The 17,352-nt window shown below is 40.1% G+C and overlaps 1 protein-coding gene across 4 annotated transcripts in view; it reads left to right on the forward strand.

Moving 5' to 3' along the window:
- Atp13a3 (ATPase 13A3) overlaps nucleotides 1-17,352 on the forward strand; it is a 96,749-nt gene that overhangs the window by 56,248 nt on the left and 23,149 nt on the right. For all 4 annotated transcript variants that reach the window (XM_045149345.1, XM_045149346.1, XM_045149347.1 and 1 more), the window contains 14 exons: nucleotides 434-584; nucleotides 2,465-2,581; nucleotides 3,172-3,189; nucleotides 3,283-3,436; nucleotides 3,530-3,650; nucleotides 7,993-8,117; nucleotides 9,798-9,973; nucleotides 10,801-10,923; nucleotides 11,538-11,617; nucleotides 13,216-13,258; nucleotides 13,344-13,453; nucleotides 13,745-13,841; nucleotides 16,266-16,338; nucleotides 16,728-16,905. In XM_045149345.1, coding sequence (XP_045005280.1) covers nucleotides 434-584; nucleotides 2,465-2,581; nucleotides 3,172-3,189; nucleotides 3,283-3,436; nucleotides 3,530-3,650; nucleotides 7,993-8,117; nucleotides 9,798-9,973; nucleotides 10,801-10,923; nucleotides 11,538-11,617; nucleotides 13,216-13,258; nucleotides 13,344-13,453; nucleotides 13,745-13,841; nucleotides 16,266-16,338; nucleotides 16,728-16,905 — 1,566 coding nt within the window. The remainder of the gene's footprint in view (nucleotides 1-433; nucleotides 585-2,464; nucleotides 2,582-3,171; nucleotides 3,190-3,282; nucleotides 3,437-3,529; nucleotides 3,651-7,992; nucleotides 8,118-9,797; nucleotides 9,974-10,800; nucleotides 10,924-11,537; nucleotides 11,618-13,215; nucleotides 13,259-13,343; nucleotides 13,454-13,744; nucleotides 13,842-16,265; nucleotides 16,339-16,727; nucleotides 16,906-17,352) is intronic.

A 17,352-nucleotide genomic window follows, 5' to 3' on the forward strand; every position in this document is an offset into this window, starting at 1 on the left:
GTAATTGGGGGATATAATCCCAGTGCTGGTGTTAAAAGATGTGTGCTACCACTCCCAGTCTGTGGTTCTGGGGACTGAATCTAGAGCCTTGTGGATGCTAGGCAGGCTCTGTATGAACTGAGCTATATCCCCAACCCAAGCTTTAGACTCTTAATCCTCCTACCTCTGCTTGTAATATGTTGGGATTATGAGCTGTGTACTATTGCATGCTGCTCAAAAAGAAAGATGCCTCATGTATGCTGGCATGGCTTTGAAATCCACTCTACAGGTCTGTACTCCTGTGCTGGGTCACAGGCATGACCCATTCCTGTCTTTTTTCTTTTTAATATATATATGTATATATTTTTTAAATTATAAAACCTGAAAAATTATGTTACGATATTGTCCTGTGTCTATGGATTTATGAACTTAATTCAATGTAATTTCTGTTTAGATTTCTTTTACCAGAAGTGAGTGTTTGTAATGAGGTGTTGGTCAAATCTCAGTTTGTTGCTTGTATGGCCACTTGTCATTCACTTACCAAGATTGAAGGTGTGCTTTCTGGTGACCCACTTGATTTGAAAATGTTTGAAGCCATTGGATGGGTAAGTTCACACACAGTTTAATGCTGTGGTTGGAACCCAGCACCTTACACATACCAGGCAACAATCTAATAACTGAGCTATATCCCTAACCCCCTCGTCACCCTTCCTAAGACAAGATCTCCCCAGGAAGTCCAAGCAAGCCTCCAACTCAAGTCCTCTTGCCCTGCCCTCTGGAGTGCCAGGATTACATGTGTGTGCCATCACACCATGTAAATTCCACATTTTACAGTACAAGTAACTAGGAAAATGTAGTAAAAATTAACCTCATGAAGGATTCTGGGAATCTTGATAGCAATCTCTTAAGATCATAAATATTCTATTTTGGGGGTGAGGGTTTGAGGTAGGGTCTCACTCTAGCTCAGGCTGATCTGTAGTCTCAGAGTAGCCTTGAACTCACAGCATTCCTATTACCTCTGCCTCCTGAGTGCTGGGATTAAAGGCGTGAGCCACCACTTGTGCAGGAAACTTTGTTCGAAGCATGGACCCTTTGTTGTTGTTCACTACTGCAGATGCCAGGCTCATAGTCCCTCAAGCATTTCTCCCTCCCATTTTGCCTTTGGGCTGAGATCACAGATGCTCGCTACTATGCCTGACTTCTACATAGGTTTGAGGATCTGAACTCAGGTTGTCACACTTAGGCAGCAAGTGAACTCTTTCCTAGCCCCAAAATGTTTTTAAAGTGAATTTCATTGGATTGTGGTGTAATAGTGTCTTAATCGAAAGGGTCCATGCTGAAAGTCTAAACTTATATTTTAGTACCTCATCCTATTCTCTTCTAACCATATCTGAAGTCATATACTACTTTTTAAAATTTATTTAAATATTTATATCTGTTTATTTGTAAGCAAAGAGAGTATGGGCATGCCAGCCAGGGCCTCAAACAAACTCCAGATGCATGTGTCACTTTGTGCATTTGGTTTTATGTGGGCACTAGGGAATTGAACCTTGAATAGCAAAGCTTTGGTAGCAAGCACCTTTAGTCACTGAGCTATCTCCTCGGCCTATGAAGTCCATATACTTCTTGATGTAGGGTTGTGAAATGGTCTTATGTAGCTCTAACAGGCCTCAAACTTAATATTTTTTGAAATATTTATTTATTTACTTACTTACAAGGAGGAGAGAGAAAATGGGTGTGTCAGAGCCTCTTGCCTCTGCAAACAAACTCCAGATGCAAGTGTGATTTTGTGCATCTGGCTTATATGGGTACTGGAGGATTGAACCAGGGCCCTCAGGCTTTGCAAGCAAGCACTTTAACTACTGAGGCATCTCTCCAGCCTGAAACTTAATATTTAAAAAATTTTTTTTTATTAATTTATTTGAGCTAGAGGAAAGAGTAGACAGAGTGAATATGGGTGTGCAAGGGCCTCCTGACTCTGCAAATTCCAGTTACCTGCACCATGTTGTGCATCTGCTTTTATGTATGTACTAGGGAACCAAACCTTGGCTGTCAGGCTTTGCAAGCAAGTGTCTTTAACTGCTAAGGCCCCAAACTTAATATTCTGTGGAGTGGCCTTGAACTCTTGATTCTACTGTCGACCTCCAGAGTGCTGGTGTACCTGCGCCTCCAAGCACGGATAGGAGTCCCAAGAGTATAAGCTGAAAATATTTCGAACTGTAAGAACCATGTGTTTTTTTTTTTTCTTTTGCCATTTGCTTTTTGGAACTAGTATAAACCAAACAGCTATGAAAGTAATTGAGAGATATTTTTATCTTTTTCTTTATTCTGTTTCCAAGTTGTATTCCCCTTTTTCAATGGGTTACCAAGTATCTGGCTAGTTCAGTTGGTACTGTTTTACTGTTCTTGTTTTGATAGAAAATGGCATTTAAGTTCCACTTAAATGTGGAACCAGTATGGAATTTGATGAAGTGATATGTTTTAGGTTCTGGAAGAAGCAACTGAAGAAGAAACAGCACTTCATAATCGGATTATGCCCACTGTGGTTCGTCCTCCCAAACAACTGCTTCCCGAATCTACACCTGCAGGAAACCAAGAAATGGTATGGCATCACTTAATAGTGGAAAGTACGGTGGATCTTTACTTTTTTTAAAAAATGAGAGAATTGGTGTGCCAGAGCCTTCAGCCACTGCATTTGAACTCTGGATGCACACACACCTTGCGTGCATGTGCAACCTTATGCACTTGTCACCTTGTGTGTCTAGCTTACATACGTGGGTCTTTAGACTTCAGAGGCAAGCACCTTAACCGCTAAGCCTTATCTGCAGCCTGGATCTGTATTTTGTTTTTTTTTTTTTTTTTTTTTTTTTTGTTTTTTTTGTTTTTTCAAGGTAGGGTCTCACTCTAGCCCAGGCTGACCTGGAGTTTACTATGGATTCTCAGGGTGGCCTCGAACTCACACTCATGGTGATCCTCCTACCTACCTCTGCCTCCTGAGTGCTGGGATTAAAGGTGTGCGCTGTCATGCCTGGGTTTTTTCTAAATCTTTTTATAGAGAGGAAATCTTAAATTCTGATTTAGAAATAATCAAAATTCCTTGCTATTTTCCAAATATGTTTTGTGAATGCTTAAGCTTTATCTAAATTGAACATGTTTATGAACTAATCTATACTTTTACTTTTTTGTCTTTAGGAGCTGTTTGAACTTCCAGTAAGTGAAGAATATTTTCTTTTTATCTAAGTATATTTGTTTTTAGTCTCAAAAAATAATAAATTCTTTGTGCATCTTTTTGAAACTACATAGGCTATTTATGAGATAGGAATTGTTCGCCAGTTCCCATTTTCTTCTGCTTTGCAACGCATGAGCGTGGTTGCAAGGGTGCTAGGGGATAAGAAAATGGACGCCTACATGAAAGGAGCCCCTGAGGTCATTGCCAGTCTTTGTAAGCCTGAAACAGGTAAGGAAATAACTCGGCTCTGTTAGAATTCTGATATTTATGTGAGCGTCTACTAGCAATTCTAAACTTAAATTTACCTCTTCTTTTATAAAGTTCCAGTTGATTTTGAGACAGTTTTAGAAGATTATACTAAACAGGGCTTCCGTGTGATTGCTCTTGCACATCGAAAATTGGAGTCAAAGTTGACCTGGCACAAAGTACAGAATATTAGCAGGTAAGCTTGTCCCATAATGCATCGTTTGTGTTCCTAGAAGCCATGGATAGTTATTGAATGTAATTGGGTATTTACTAAACATTGAATGTGTGGAAACACATATAATGAAGTCTTGTTTTAGGTGGTTGAGATAAAAGTACATTTTTCCATTTATTTTCTTTCATTCTATATTGAGTTTTTTGCATATGTTTACTTATATCACTGTAATGTATATCTTTCTTTTCAACTCTTTCAAATAAGTACTCTTTGGAAGCACTTAAAATTTGTTAAATGTTTATCAAGTGCTTACTAAAAATATGTCCTGCATTTGCTAGAAAAAAAGAGGGACAATTCCATTTAATTTATTTTCCCTAAAAGAAACTGTCTGTTGGTTGAATCTAAATGTGAATTTGGTTCATGTCATGAATTACAATCCCCATCTCTCCCTTATCCTGGTCAAATGGCAAATACTGGTGTCATATTTAGTTCCTTACATAATATGTTTCATATTTATTATAACTGATATAGACCTATATTGAGGATAGTTGTTTTTGCTCTAAAAAAAAAAAAAAACTGTTAGGATTGTTTCATACTATGTTTAGCATTTTGTAAGGAGAAAATAATATTGATTGTCTTGGTAATTCTGCCTATGTTGGAGAGGTGGTCTGAGCATGAATGTGTTTTCAAAAGTACTCACATGTGCACACACAACACACACACACACACACAGAGAGAGAGAGAGAGAGAGAGAGATATAGAGAGATAGAAAGAGAGAACAGAGCTGGGAGATTAGGGATATGACTGTGGGTAAGGCCTTGCACAAACCTGATGACCCTAGTTCAGATCTCCAGAACTCAGGTAATGCTGGACTTATAGCACAAGCATCCCAAAGTGTGCCTACTACTAGAAATGGGGAGGAGGAGACAGCAGATTGTTGATGCTCAAGGCCAGCTGGCCTGGCATATACACAGGAAGCCCAGCTTCAAGGTGAAAGGCAAGGGTCAACACTCAAGGTTGCTGTTGTCCTCTTGCCTCCACGCCAGACTGTGGTCACACACAAGCTTGTGCATGCACACCTATATCATTCATACTCAATTTAAATGGCAAAAATCTATCCCTAGTGATACATCTCTTTGGGTGCTACAGACATTTAATATCCTAATTCCTACAAAGGGCACATTAGTTTCCTTTTGATTTATATCTTCATCTTTGGCCATCCCTCCTTGTTAAAGACTTTACTGGTAAATTGCCTGTCCAGCAGTTGAATTGCCTAATTCTTTTTAAAAAAATATTTATCTGAGAGAGAGAGGGAGAAGGAGGAGGAGATAGATGGAGAGAGAGAGACAGAATGAAGGAGAGGGCAGGCATGCCAGGGCCTCTAGTCTCTAGCAAACTTATCTTTTGCTCAGAGCACCTTGTTCTTCTTGTTAACGTTTTCCATTCTCTTGTTCCTCTTTGTTTATTGAAGGACTTCTTTATGTTTCTGCCTTGTAAGGACATGTTTTAGCATATCTTGGGTAGTGTAAACCTTAATATTTTTGAGTATTATGTAATTTATTACGTAGTGAGCAAGATGTCTGTGACAGTTGTCATTGGTAGAAAAATTAAGAAACCAGATCAAGGCAGAAATGAACTTCTCAGAAAATGGCCCAGTGCATGATCTTGACTCATTTCTTTTTTAAAAAAAATTTTTTTTAAATATATTTTTTGTTCATTTTTTATTTATTTATTTGAGAGTGACAGACACAGGGAGAGAGAGAGGATGGGCGCGCCAGGGCTTCCAGCCACTGCAAATGAATTCCAGACGTGTGCGCCCCCTTGTGCATCTGGCTAACGTGGGACCTGGGGAACCGAGCCTCGAACTGGGGTCCTTAGGCTTCATAGGCAAACGCTTAACCGCTAAGCCATCTCTCCAGCCCAGAATTTTAAATTTTTATTACCATTGTCCATGATTATAAAAAAAAAAATATCCCATGGTAATTCCCTCCCTCCCCCCTTGACTCACTTCTTTTACATTCCTACAGCTTTGTGCTTTGAAAGACCATAAGGTCTCAAGGTTTTTGTTTTTGTTTTTTCTCTTCCACCATCACTAGTGGTATTCATTTTAAGTTTCCTAACTTGTAAAAAAAAAAAAAAAAAAAAGTTATTTACAAGCAGAGAGAGAATAGAGGCAGGGCACTTCAGGACCCCCAACTATTGTAAACTAACTCCAGATGCATGTGGCATTCTGTGCATCTGACTTTACATAGGTACTGGAGAATTGAACCCTGGTAGTTAGGCTTTGCAGGTAAGTGTCTTAATTGCTGAGCCACCTCCATAGCCCAGGGTTCCTAATTTTTTTTTTTTTTTTTTTTTTTTTGGTTTTTTGAGGTAGGGTCTCACTCTGGTCCAGGCTGACCTGGAATTAACTCTGTCATCTCAGGGTGGCCTTGAACTCATGGCGATCCTCCTACCTCTGCCTCCCGAGTGCTGGGATTAAAGGCGTGCGCCACCACGCCCGGCCCTAATTTTTAAAACACATTTTATTTATTATATTAGCAGAGAGAGGGAGGATGGGTGTGCTAGGGCCTCTAGCCACTGCAACAAACTCCAGATGCATATGCCATTTTGAGCACTTAGCTTTACATTGGTACTGGAAAGTCGAACCTGAGCCACTGTACTTTGCAAGCAAGCACCTTAACTGCTGAGCCATCTCTCCAGCCCCCTTATTATTATTATTTTTTAAATTATTTTTCAAGGTAGCTGTCTCGCTGTAGCTTAGGCTGACCTAGAATTCACTGTATAGTCTCAGGGTGGCTTCCTCCTACCTCTGCCTCTTGAATACTAGGGTTAAAGGTACGTGCTTTTTTTTTTTTTTTTTTTTGGTTTGTCGAGGTAGGGTCTCACTCTAGCCCCGGCTGACCTGGAATTCACTATGGAGTCTCAGGGTGGCCTTGAACTCACAGTGATCCTCCTGCCTCTGCCTCCCGAGTGCTGGGATTAAAGGTGTGCGCCACCACGCCCGGCGGGCTTTTTTAAAAAAATGAACTTTGCTGTATAAACACATTGCGTGACCTAGAGTTCAGTATATAGTCCCAGTTGTCCTTGAACCCACAGTGATCCTCCTACCACTTATGCTTACTACCACAGCATTTTCTTTCTTTTTTTTTTTTTTAATTTATTTATTTGAGAGCGACAGACACAGAGAGAAAGACAGATAGAGGGAAAGAGAGAGAATGGGCGCGCCAGGGCTTCCAGCCTCTGCAAACGAACTCCAGATGCGTGCACCCCCTTGTGCATCTGGCTAACGTGGGACCTGGGGAACCGAGCCTCGAACCGGGGTCCTTAGGCTTCACAGGCAAGCGCTTAACCGCTAAGCCATCTCTCCAGCCCCTACCACAGCATTTTCAACTAAGGTGCTGGAGAAATTGGAGAGCCACTTGTGGAAGAGTGAGCCTGGACCCTCTTCTCTCACCCTCCACGAAAATGAACTCCAAATGAATCAAGAACATCAATATAAGACTTGAAACACTAAAATGACTAAAGAGGGAAAATGGTGGAGGTGGGGGGGTGCTCTCTAAGATATAGACATAGGAAAAGATTTTCTAATAAGTAACCTCCAGGTCAGCCTGGGCTAGAGTGAGACCCTACCTTGAATAAAAACTATTTCTGCAGTCTAATAGTGGTAACTTGAACAGACTTCATCCTCAGTATAGTGCTGAAGTATATATTTTGCATGTATCTGGTTGGAAGTTTGTTTTTCCACAAGTCTTGAATATGAGAAATGTGTTTTCACCTTTGACACTCCTAAGGCATTGTAGAGTGCTGCCATAGTAGACTCAGCTATTTGTGGTCACTGTGAGAATAGGCACATTTCCTTGCAGTTCCCATTGTTGCACTGCTAATTGTTCTTTTATCACAGTTCTAGGGTCAAGTATATCATTTTGTAAAATTGATCAGGACTTTATAATGAATCCATTATGATTATACCAAATGCACTTCTGCTATAGGTCCCTCCATTTTTCTCTCAACATATAAATTAGACCATGGCTTATACAGCTTAGTATGCTGTATGCTTTTAAACAAGATATAAGTATATCTTAGTGCTAGACGTATTGTTTAGTGTTTTACAAAGATGCACATTTGCAGATGGTCCTTGTATTTCATGTTTCAACCTGTCTAAAATGTATTTCTTGGGATCTGTTTTCCCAGATTTAAATTTTTGGAGAGATATTGAACTGTTAAATGCATACATGGTTTATTCAGCATATGAAATGTTTTACTTTGTAATTTTCAGATGTTTTAATATGCCTTGTCAATATAAAGAGAATGATGGCTGTCTTCTTTGAGTATACCATTATATGTTAAATTTCTTTTTATGCAGAGATATCATTGAAAACAACATGGATTTTATGGGATTAATTATAATGCAGAACAAATTAAAGCAAGAAACCCCTGCAGTACTTGAAGATTTGCATAAAGCCAACATTCGCACTGTCATGGTTACAGGTAAGGTGTGTAAAGGAATACACAAAAACAATGAGCATGGCTCTTGAGTTTATGTTAGGTCATATTTAGGGATGGTTAGTGATAGAAACATATAATACAGTGGTTCCATCCTCGGCATCTGTTTCCACTCTGAATATTTTCTCAAGGCACAAGATTATTACAGTACTCATTTCTAAGGTTACTGCAGTCAGCTTCATGTTGCTGGCACAAAGCAGCCCACAAAACATCTTGTGGGAGAAAGGGTTTTTTTGGCCTACAGACTCGAGGGGAAGCACCATGATGGCAGGGGAAATGATGGCATGAACAGAGGGTAGACATCACCTCGTGACCAACACCAGGTGGACAGCAACAGCAGCAGCAGGAGAGAGCACCAAACACTGGTAAAGGCAAGCTGGTTGTTACACTCATCAGACCCCACTCATGGTGCTTCTCCTACCTGTGCCTCTCAAGTGCTTGGGATTAAGGGTGTGCACCACCACACTGGGCTTCCTGGGTGTTTTTGTCCTGTTGATAGTATTACATAATTATTATTTATAAGTTCAGTAAAACTTAGGTGGGAAAGGAGTGAATGTGTTTATGTGTATTAAGTGATACCTGTCCACTAGCTTTATACTTTATACACGTACTTTATAGCTCCAGGTTGCCAGCTCTCCCATCATAGTAAATCTTCCTTCTAATGACTCCTTCAAGGCACTTTCCATCTGTCTATGTTCCTCCATTTTTGTTGCCAGGACAGCATGACTTTGTGTCCCAGGGGCCACAAGAGGACACTACTGGAAGATTGCATAGAAGAAATACCTTGCCCTTCAGTTCCAGTGGGAGTGGGCTCCTCGGACTTTTGCCTACTTTTGCTTTATTTCCTTCCCTTTCTTCTTATGACCAAGACAGTCTCTCTTGCTTTCCATTAAATAGTCTTGTCTTTTATGTTTCTTGACTTTTTGTTTCACATCCTCTCACCGTTGTAGCTTCATTGTCTGGGTGCTGTGCTAGTGTTTTGCTTACCGTCAGTCACTCACTCCCAGGTTATTGCAGCAAGTGTTGATGAGGCCTTGCTCGCTGTGGCATCTGTTGTGGGGCAAAAATAATAAAAACTGAAAAATTGTATTTAAAAACTTGGGGCATGAACTGAGCCTAAAATCTCAGCACTGAGAGGCTCAGGCAGGAGGATTGCAAGTTCAAGGCCAGCCTGGAGTACAAAGTAAGACCTTGTTTTAAAACAGTTAACCGTTGGGTGCTGGGGAAATGGCTTACTAGTTAAAGCATTTGCCTGTGAAGCCTGAGGACCCCGGTTCAATTCTCCAGGACCCATGTAAGCTAGATGCACAAAGGAATGCATGTGTGTAGAGTTCATTTGCAGTGGCTGGAGGCCCTGCCATGCCCATTCTCCCTTTCTCTCTATCTGCGTCTTTCTCTCTCTGCCTCTCTCTCTCTCTCTTTCTCTCCCTCTTTCAAGTAAGCAAACAAATAAAATATTTTATTTATTGAGTTCAGCATGTGTGCTTGCATTTCAGTGAGTGTCCCCTAATTGGTTTACTTTGAAACTCACAAGGATAAAGGACCATGCATTACCCCTTTTTGCGCAACCCAATTGTAGGGACTAGATAAGATTTTTTGAGCTTGCTTGATGCAGTCGTGTTTTCATTTCAACTTTAATATGTTTAAAATCTCTTGAAAATTTAGGTGATAACATGTTGACTGCTGTCTCTGTGGCCAGAGACTGTGGGATGATTCTACCTCATGATAAAGTGATTATTGCTGAAGCATTACCTCCAAAGGATGGAAAAGTTGCCAAGATCAATTGGCATTATGCAGACTCTCTAACACAGGGCAGTAGTTCATCAGCAGTTGACTCAGAGGTAATGTCACTGTTCATTTTCTCTTTTGAAGCTTGCTGTTTTGGATTTAGTCTGAAAAAACAAATGTTACTTGGAAATGTGGTGGACAGAAGCTAAATGAAACAGACTATTTCCCCAGAGATTCTGGTTCACTAGATAGGGATAGTTCCAGAAATTCAGTGTGTAAATCTTCATAGTCAGTCAAGATCAAGAAGCATAGTTTCAAAGTGTAAAAATCTTTAATATCCAATCTTAAAAGTAAAAGTCAGTAAATGATTAGGTAGTCCATAATAAATAATTCACCTGTTAGATCATTTCATATTAAACCTGACATAGCATAGGATCTTATGTAGTCCTGACTAGCCTTGAGTGACTGTGTAGCAAGGCTGCCCTCGAACTCCTGCTCCTCCTGTCTCTACATCCCTAGTGTTGGGGTTACAAGCATGTGCCACCATGCCCATTTCTGTATATTTAACAGCTGTGCATGATGGTATACACCTTTAATTCGAGCACTCAGGAGGCAGAAGTAGAAAGATTGCTATGAGCTTGAGGCCACCCAGAGACCTCAAAGTGAATTCCAGGTCAACCTGGGCTAGAGTGAGAGCCTACCTTGAAACACCAATAAATAAGTAAATATTACAGTTAGCATTAGTACTGATCATCTTCTTTTTGGATAAATGGTAAGCTTTTAATGACTTTTTAAAAATTATTAAGTAGACACTTTGTATGGACAGTATGACATAATTTTTTAAATGGGAACAGTTCAATTTTGGAACAAACATATTTCACATGGAACTGTGATATCTGGCTTGGCCACCTAAATACTGTCCTAAATGTCTCTTACATAGGCTATTCCAATTAAATTGGTTCATGATAGCTTAGAAGATCTTCAGTTGACTCGCTATCATTTTGCAATGAATGGAAAGTCATTTTCAGTCATACTGGAGCATTTTCAAGACCTTGTTCCTAAGGTAAGTGAATGAGTTTATAAATGTGTTCACAAACATAGTCTGATCAATTAAAAAAAATTATTTGTCTTGTTTGGTGTTTTCTTTTTGGTTTTTCAAGGTAGGGTCTCCAGCCCAGGCTCTCCTGGAATTCACTATGTAGTCTCAGAGTGGACTTGAACTCATGGCAATCCTCCTACCTCTGCCTCCTCAGTGCTGGGATTAAAGGCGTGCGCCACCACACCCAGTCCTTTTTTTTTTTTTTCTTTTTGAGGCAGCGTCTTAACCTTACCTTAAGGTGACCTGAAACTCACTCTGTAGCACAAGCTGGCCTTGAATTCATGGCATTCCTCCTACCTTAGCCTCCCAAATGCTGGGATTGCAGGTGTGAGTTATCAAACCCAACAGAACTACATATGTAATAAAATATTCTTTGTTTTCTGGGCTGAGGAGATGATTTAAAGCACTTGCTTATAAAGCCTACTGGCCCAGGTTCAATACCCCAACACTCATGTAAAACCAGGTGCCCAAAGTGATGGGCTCATGCAGCTGGAGTTTGTTTGCAGTGGCAAAAGGTCCTGGCATGCCCATGTTCTCTCTCTTTCTCCTCCAAAATAAATAATATTTTATTTTCCTAGTTGATGTTGCATGGCACTGTCTTTGCTCGTATGTCACCTGATCAGAAGACACAGTTGGTAGAAGCATTGCAAAATGTGGAGTAAGTACTGATGGTTTTATGCTTTGTTTTATTTGATTAATAATGGTTTCATTTTCAAACTCAGGATAATATTTAATTTTTCTTTTGTGAAAAATATTTATTTGAGAGAGAGAGAGAGAATGGATGAGCTAGGGCCGCTTGCTACTTACTGTAAAGGAACTCCAGATGCATGTACCGCTTGTGTATGTGGCTTTACATGGCTACTGGGGAATTGAACCTGGGTAATCAGGCTTTGCAGGCAAGCCTTTAATCGCTGATCCATCTCTCTAGCCTTGACTTACTTATTTATTTATGTATTGTGTATGTGTGGTTTTCTAGGTAGGGTCTTGCTCTAGCCTAGGCTGACCTGGAATTTACTATGTTGTTTCAAGCTGGCCTTGTGCTCACAACCAATCCTTCTATCTCTGCCTCCTGAGTTCTGGGATTAAAGGCATACATTACCACGACCTGCTCTAACTTAACATTTCTTATACACAAGTTGAGTATCCTTGGTACAATACCATAAAATCAAAATACTCTGAAATCTGAAACTTTGTCAATATCACAGTAGAATTTGTGGCATTTTATATTTTGGACTTTCAGCTGAAAGATACTTAACTATTAAATTCTATGTAAAGATTCTAAAACCTGAAAAACTCCTAAATCCAAAACCCTACTTACTTATAAAGAGAAACCATGTGTGTACATATGTACAAAGAATTGCTGCCTATAATAATTAAGATGAAAACATGAAGTGTCTCTGGCTTTATGTGGGTACTGGGGAATTGAACTTGGGCCAGCAGCGTTTGCAAGCAAGCACTTTTATCTGCTGATCCATCTCTCTAGTCCTCAACTACTATGTGTGTATACATATATGTATATATAATTTATTTTTATTTATTAGAGAGAGAGAGAGAATGGTGCACCAGGGTCTCTAGCCACAGCAGTTGAACTCGATGCATGCACCACCTTGTACATTAGCCTTGCATGGGTTGGGGCATCAAACCTGGGGCTTCACAAGCAAGCGTCTTAACTGCTCAGCCATTTCTCCAGCCCCATAATTCGTTTTTGATTCCTAACAGTTTTTTTTTTTTTAAATTTTTTATTTATTTATTTGAGAGCGACAGACACAGAGAGAAAGACAGGTAGAGGGAGAGAGAGAGAATGGGCGCGCTAGGGCTTCCAGCCTCTGCAAATGAACTACAGACGCGAGCGCCCCCTTGTGCATCTGGCTAACGTGGGACCTGGGGAACCGAGCCTCGAACCGGGGTCCTTAGGCTTCACAGGCAAGCGCTTAACCGCTACGCCATCTCTCCAGCCCTGATTCCTAACAGTTTTAAGTGAGAAATTTACTGATAGTCTAAAAAGCATGTTCAGAAATGTACACATGCTTTTTGTTCTAAAGACAAGGAAATTAAAATACCAAAATGATTCACACATACATCGACAGAAATAAGATAGTACCAAGGTCATTATACTTCCAGGCCAATGTTGGTCATTGTATTGAAAAGATTCATTTATTCAGAAAACCTGTCAAGCCTCCATAATACTATCTTAGGGAATGTTAAGTTATGTATGTAGTATAAGAAATTAAATTCTGAAATACTTTTGTTTTTTAGTTACTTTGTTGGAATGTGTGGTGATGGGGCAAACGACTGTGGTGTAAGTACAGTTTCTGTGATTTACATTTGAAGTTCTTAGCTCAAGTCACATTCACAAAACTTAACCAGGTTTCTTGAACTTCCAGGCTTTGAAGAGGGCACATGGTGGTATTTCCTTATCTGAGCTTGAAGCTTCGGTGGCGTCTCCTTTTACCTCTAAAAGTCGTAGTATTTCCTGTGTGCCAAACCTTATCAGGTAATACAGCTTAGAAATTGCTTTAGTATTTCTCTGTATCTTGCACTTAGTAAAAGGGTAAATTACCATAAAGAGTGATATGTATTTGTTTCGATGCTCAGCAGCAGCTTGAGCTATAACTTACTAATAATGTTGCTGCTTGTTTATTCTACCTGAGCTTTGCTAATTGTTTTGGTCGATGACTGCTTGGTTACAGCTATTGAATGCTGGTGTTCAGCTGTTAAGATGGAGCTGTGTGCCTAAGAGGAGTTTAAGATCTCGTTATTCACGTGCCCACATTTCTCTTCACAGGGAAGGCCGTGCTGCTTTGATGACGTCCTTCTGTGTGTTTAAGTTTATGGCACTGTACAGCATCATCCAGTACTTCAGTGTTACTCTCCTGTATTCCGTGAGTACGACCTTGTCAGAGCCGCACTTCCTGTGAAGGCCTAGTGCTTGATTTTGGATACATCCACTCAGAATAAAATTTCTGTTACTAGTACCGCAAATTTAACTTGAGGTTATTGAGGCAAAATTGGCTGATTGAAATGTCATTACTTTGGAAAGCTTGTTCTTTATGGCAATCAGCAGTAACTAAAGCTTTCAGAAGAATAAATGATTGCATTCTTTTTAGCCTGTAGTGCAGATTGGAGTTGGTTTTGAGACAATCTCCTGTGCCCCATGTTGGCTTCAGGCTCTAATGTAGCTAATGACAACCTTGAACTTCTAATCTCTTTTGCTGGTACCTCCCAAATGGTGGCATTATAGGCATACTCAGCCATACCTGACATAGTGGACAACTTCCATGCATTTGTATCAGTCTGATAGAAGTGCCCTATTATACCTGATCATTTGCATATCTTGCACACTTTACTGGCATGTTAGTCAGACTGGCATGTTCATAGTTATAGGTAATTCTGCTGTAAAATGTACAAAAAACCAGACTAGGAATATAGACAACAATAGTTTTACGACTTTGTGCTTTTGGGAGGAAAATGTATACAAAAGTGTTGTCATAGTGGATTTTTTTTTCCTCCTAATGAGCATTGGTGCCATCCTAAGTAATCTTTGTCAACTCTCTTTATACCATTTGGTGAGTGTCAAAGGGAAGGTGTGAGCAAGATACTCTGACATATGAGACTGTGTGTGCATGTGTATGGATGTGATGTGTGGTATCTGCACATATGTGCATTTGGAGTCCAGAGAGGAGCATTTGGGTATCATTATTGCTTATCTCTATATTTTCTTGAGAGGGGATCTCTTCCTCACCCCAGAACCACAGTTCACCAGGAGCCACAGTGATACTCTGCTGTCTGCCCCCCTCTCTTGCCTTGTACCCAGCTCTTTTGTTGACTTTTTTGTTTTTTTCAAGGTAGGGTCTCACTCTAGCACAGGCTGACCTGGAATTCTCTATGTAGTCTCAGGCTGGCCTCAAACTCACAGCAATCCTCCTATCCCTGCCTCCCAAGTGCTGGGATTAAACATCTGTGCCACTAAACCACTGTAAAACACTTTTTTTTTTTTTTTCATTTGCAAGCAGAGGAAAAGAAGGGAGACAGAATGAGCATGCCAGGAACTCTAGATGCATATGCCTCCTTGTGTATCTGACTATGTGGATACTGGGGAATTGAACCCACATCATTAGGCTTTGCAGGCATGCAACATAACTGCTGAACCATCTCTCTGGCTCAAATGTTGACTATTTTCCTTAAAAGTTTATTTGCTTTTTACAAAAAAATTTTTTTTTAAGTTTATTTTTATTTTGTTCATTTTATTTTAGAGAGAGGGAGAGAGAGAGTGAGTTGACCTGTCAGGGCCTCAGCCAGTGAAATTGAACTCCATACGCTTGTGCCACCTAGTGGGCAATGTGTGACCTTGCACTTGCCTCACTTTTGTACATCTGGCTTTCATGGGATCTGGAGAGTTGAACATGGGTCCTTAGGCTTTGCAGGCAAGCATATTAACTACTAAGCCATCTCTCCAGCCCTAAAAATGCCCCCCCCCCCCCGCCCCGAGGTAGTTTGTCACTACTCTAGCCCCAGCTGATCTAGAATTCAGTATGTAGTCTCAGGGTGGCCTTGAACTCATGGCAATCCTCCTAACTCTACCTCCTGAGTGCTGGGATTAAAGGTGTGCACCACCACACCCAGCTCCTAAAAATGTTTTTATTGAATGGATTTTTTTTATCAATTATAAATACTGTATTCACCCCCCAAGTGGAACACCTTGTCCTAATGCAAACACAATTTTTATTTCAATGTACTGATGATCTGTGGCTCTATAGAGGCACTCATGTCAAAGGAGGAAAAATCAAAAATGGTCCTATGGCTTCTTCCCATGTCCAAACAGAAGAAGTCAAGCCAGAGGAAGGTCAAGAATGCTTCTCCAGATCCTGTCAGTGACTGGCAAATTCTTAGGGCATTTTCCAGAGAATCATGACTCTCAAGGTAGCTCAGAGGTCTTCTGGCCGTTAATACTGCCAGAAGGCTACCTTTTTTTTCAAGGTAGGTTCTTATTCTAGCCCAGACTGACCTGTAACTCACTCTATTGTCCCACGCTGGCCTTGAACTCACAGCAATCCTCCTACCTCTGTGTCACCACAACTGGCTGAATGTATTTTATGGATACACTTATATTAACATATCAATATTTTTATAAATATGTTATAGTTGATTAATTTCAAAAGCAGATGTATTTTATTTTTTAAGCTGATTTAAGTGTTTTAAGTGTTTATTTTTAAGTTGTTACTCCTGGGGAAAAACTAAACTGTCACCTGGTTATAAAATGCTATAAAAATACTTCCTGAAAACTGTTTTACAAATTCCTTTTGTAGATTTTAAGTAACCTGGGAGACTTCCAGTTTCTCTTCATTGATCTGGCAATCATTTTGGTAGTGGTATTTACAAGTGAGTGTTTCTATTTCTTTTTTTTTTTTTTAATTGAGTTTAAGGCATGAAATTCTGTTATGGCTTTCTGAATTGCAACACATTAACATCAACAATTGTAATAGCCTATATTACTCTAGATTTACATGGGTACTGGGGTATTGACACCCAGGCTTTGCAAGCAAGTGCCTTTAATCTGTGAGCCATTTCTCTACCCCAAGTAGTTTACTTTTTAGAAGTTGTTTCCAAATCATTTAAATATGTGTGATATCTGGCTGGCTTGGATTTTTTGAAACATCTTGTAAATTTTTATACATAACCAACTTTTGTCACTTTTCATGTTGATTTTACCATGCTATTTATAGTGAATAATTTAGACACTAACCTTATGTTCATATTTTTCAATGTAGTGAGTTTAAATCCTGCCTGGAAGGAACTTGTGGCACAAAGACCACCTTCAAGTCTTATATCTGGGGCTCTACTCTTCTCCGTCTTGTCTCAAATTATCATCTGCATTGGATTTCAATCTCTGGGGTTTTTTTGGGTCAAGAAGCAACCTTGGTATAAAGTGTGGCATCCTTACACAGAGTGAGTTATTCAATCCATGTAAAACTATGTAAAATTAATAGGAAAAACAATTCTATGGATGTATATAAAACTTGCATGTAGCTTGATTTGGACACTTACATAATTTTGTCTGTATTTATCCATGGTAGCCCTTGCACAGTCCTGGTATATCCAAAACCTCCATGGGTCTCCATGATAACCAAAGTCAATCTTCTAATGTCTTCACCAGCCTGTTCTTCAGGGTCCACATGCCTTGTGTATCAGCAGAGGCTCCTGGAACTATGTACGCTTTAGGACCCAGTCCATGCTTTTTTGGGGGGGCGGGGGAGGGAGCTGGAGGTGGTTCAAGGGAGGGATTCACTCTAGCTCAGGCTGACCTGAAATTCACTATGCAGTCTCAGGGTGGCCTCAAACTCATGGTGATCCTCCTCCATCTGCCTCCCAAGTGCTGGGATTAAAGGCATGTGT

The sequence above is a fragment of the Jaculus jaculus genome, chromosome 5 (genome assembly GCF_020740685.1).
Source record: "Jaculus jaculus isolate mJacJac1 chromosome 5, mJacJac1.mat.Y.cur, whole genome shotgun sequence".
Classification (NCBI taxonomy): domain Eukaryota; kingdom Metazoa; phylum Chordata; class Mammalia; order Rodentia; family Dipodidae; genus Jaculus; species Jaculus jaculus.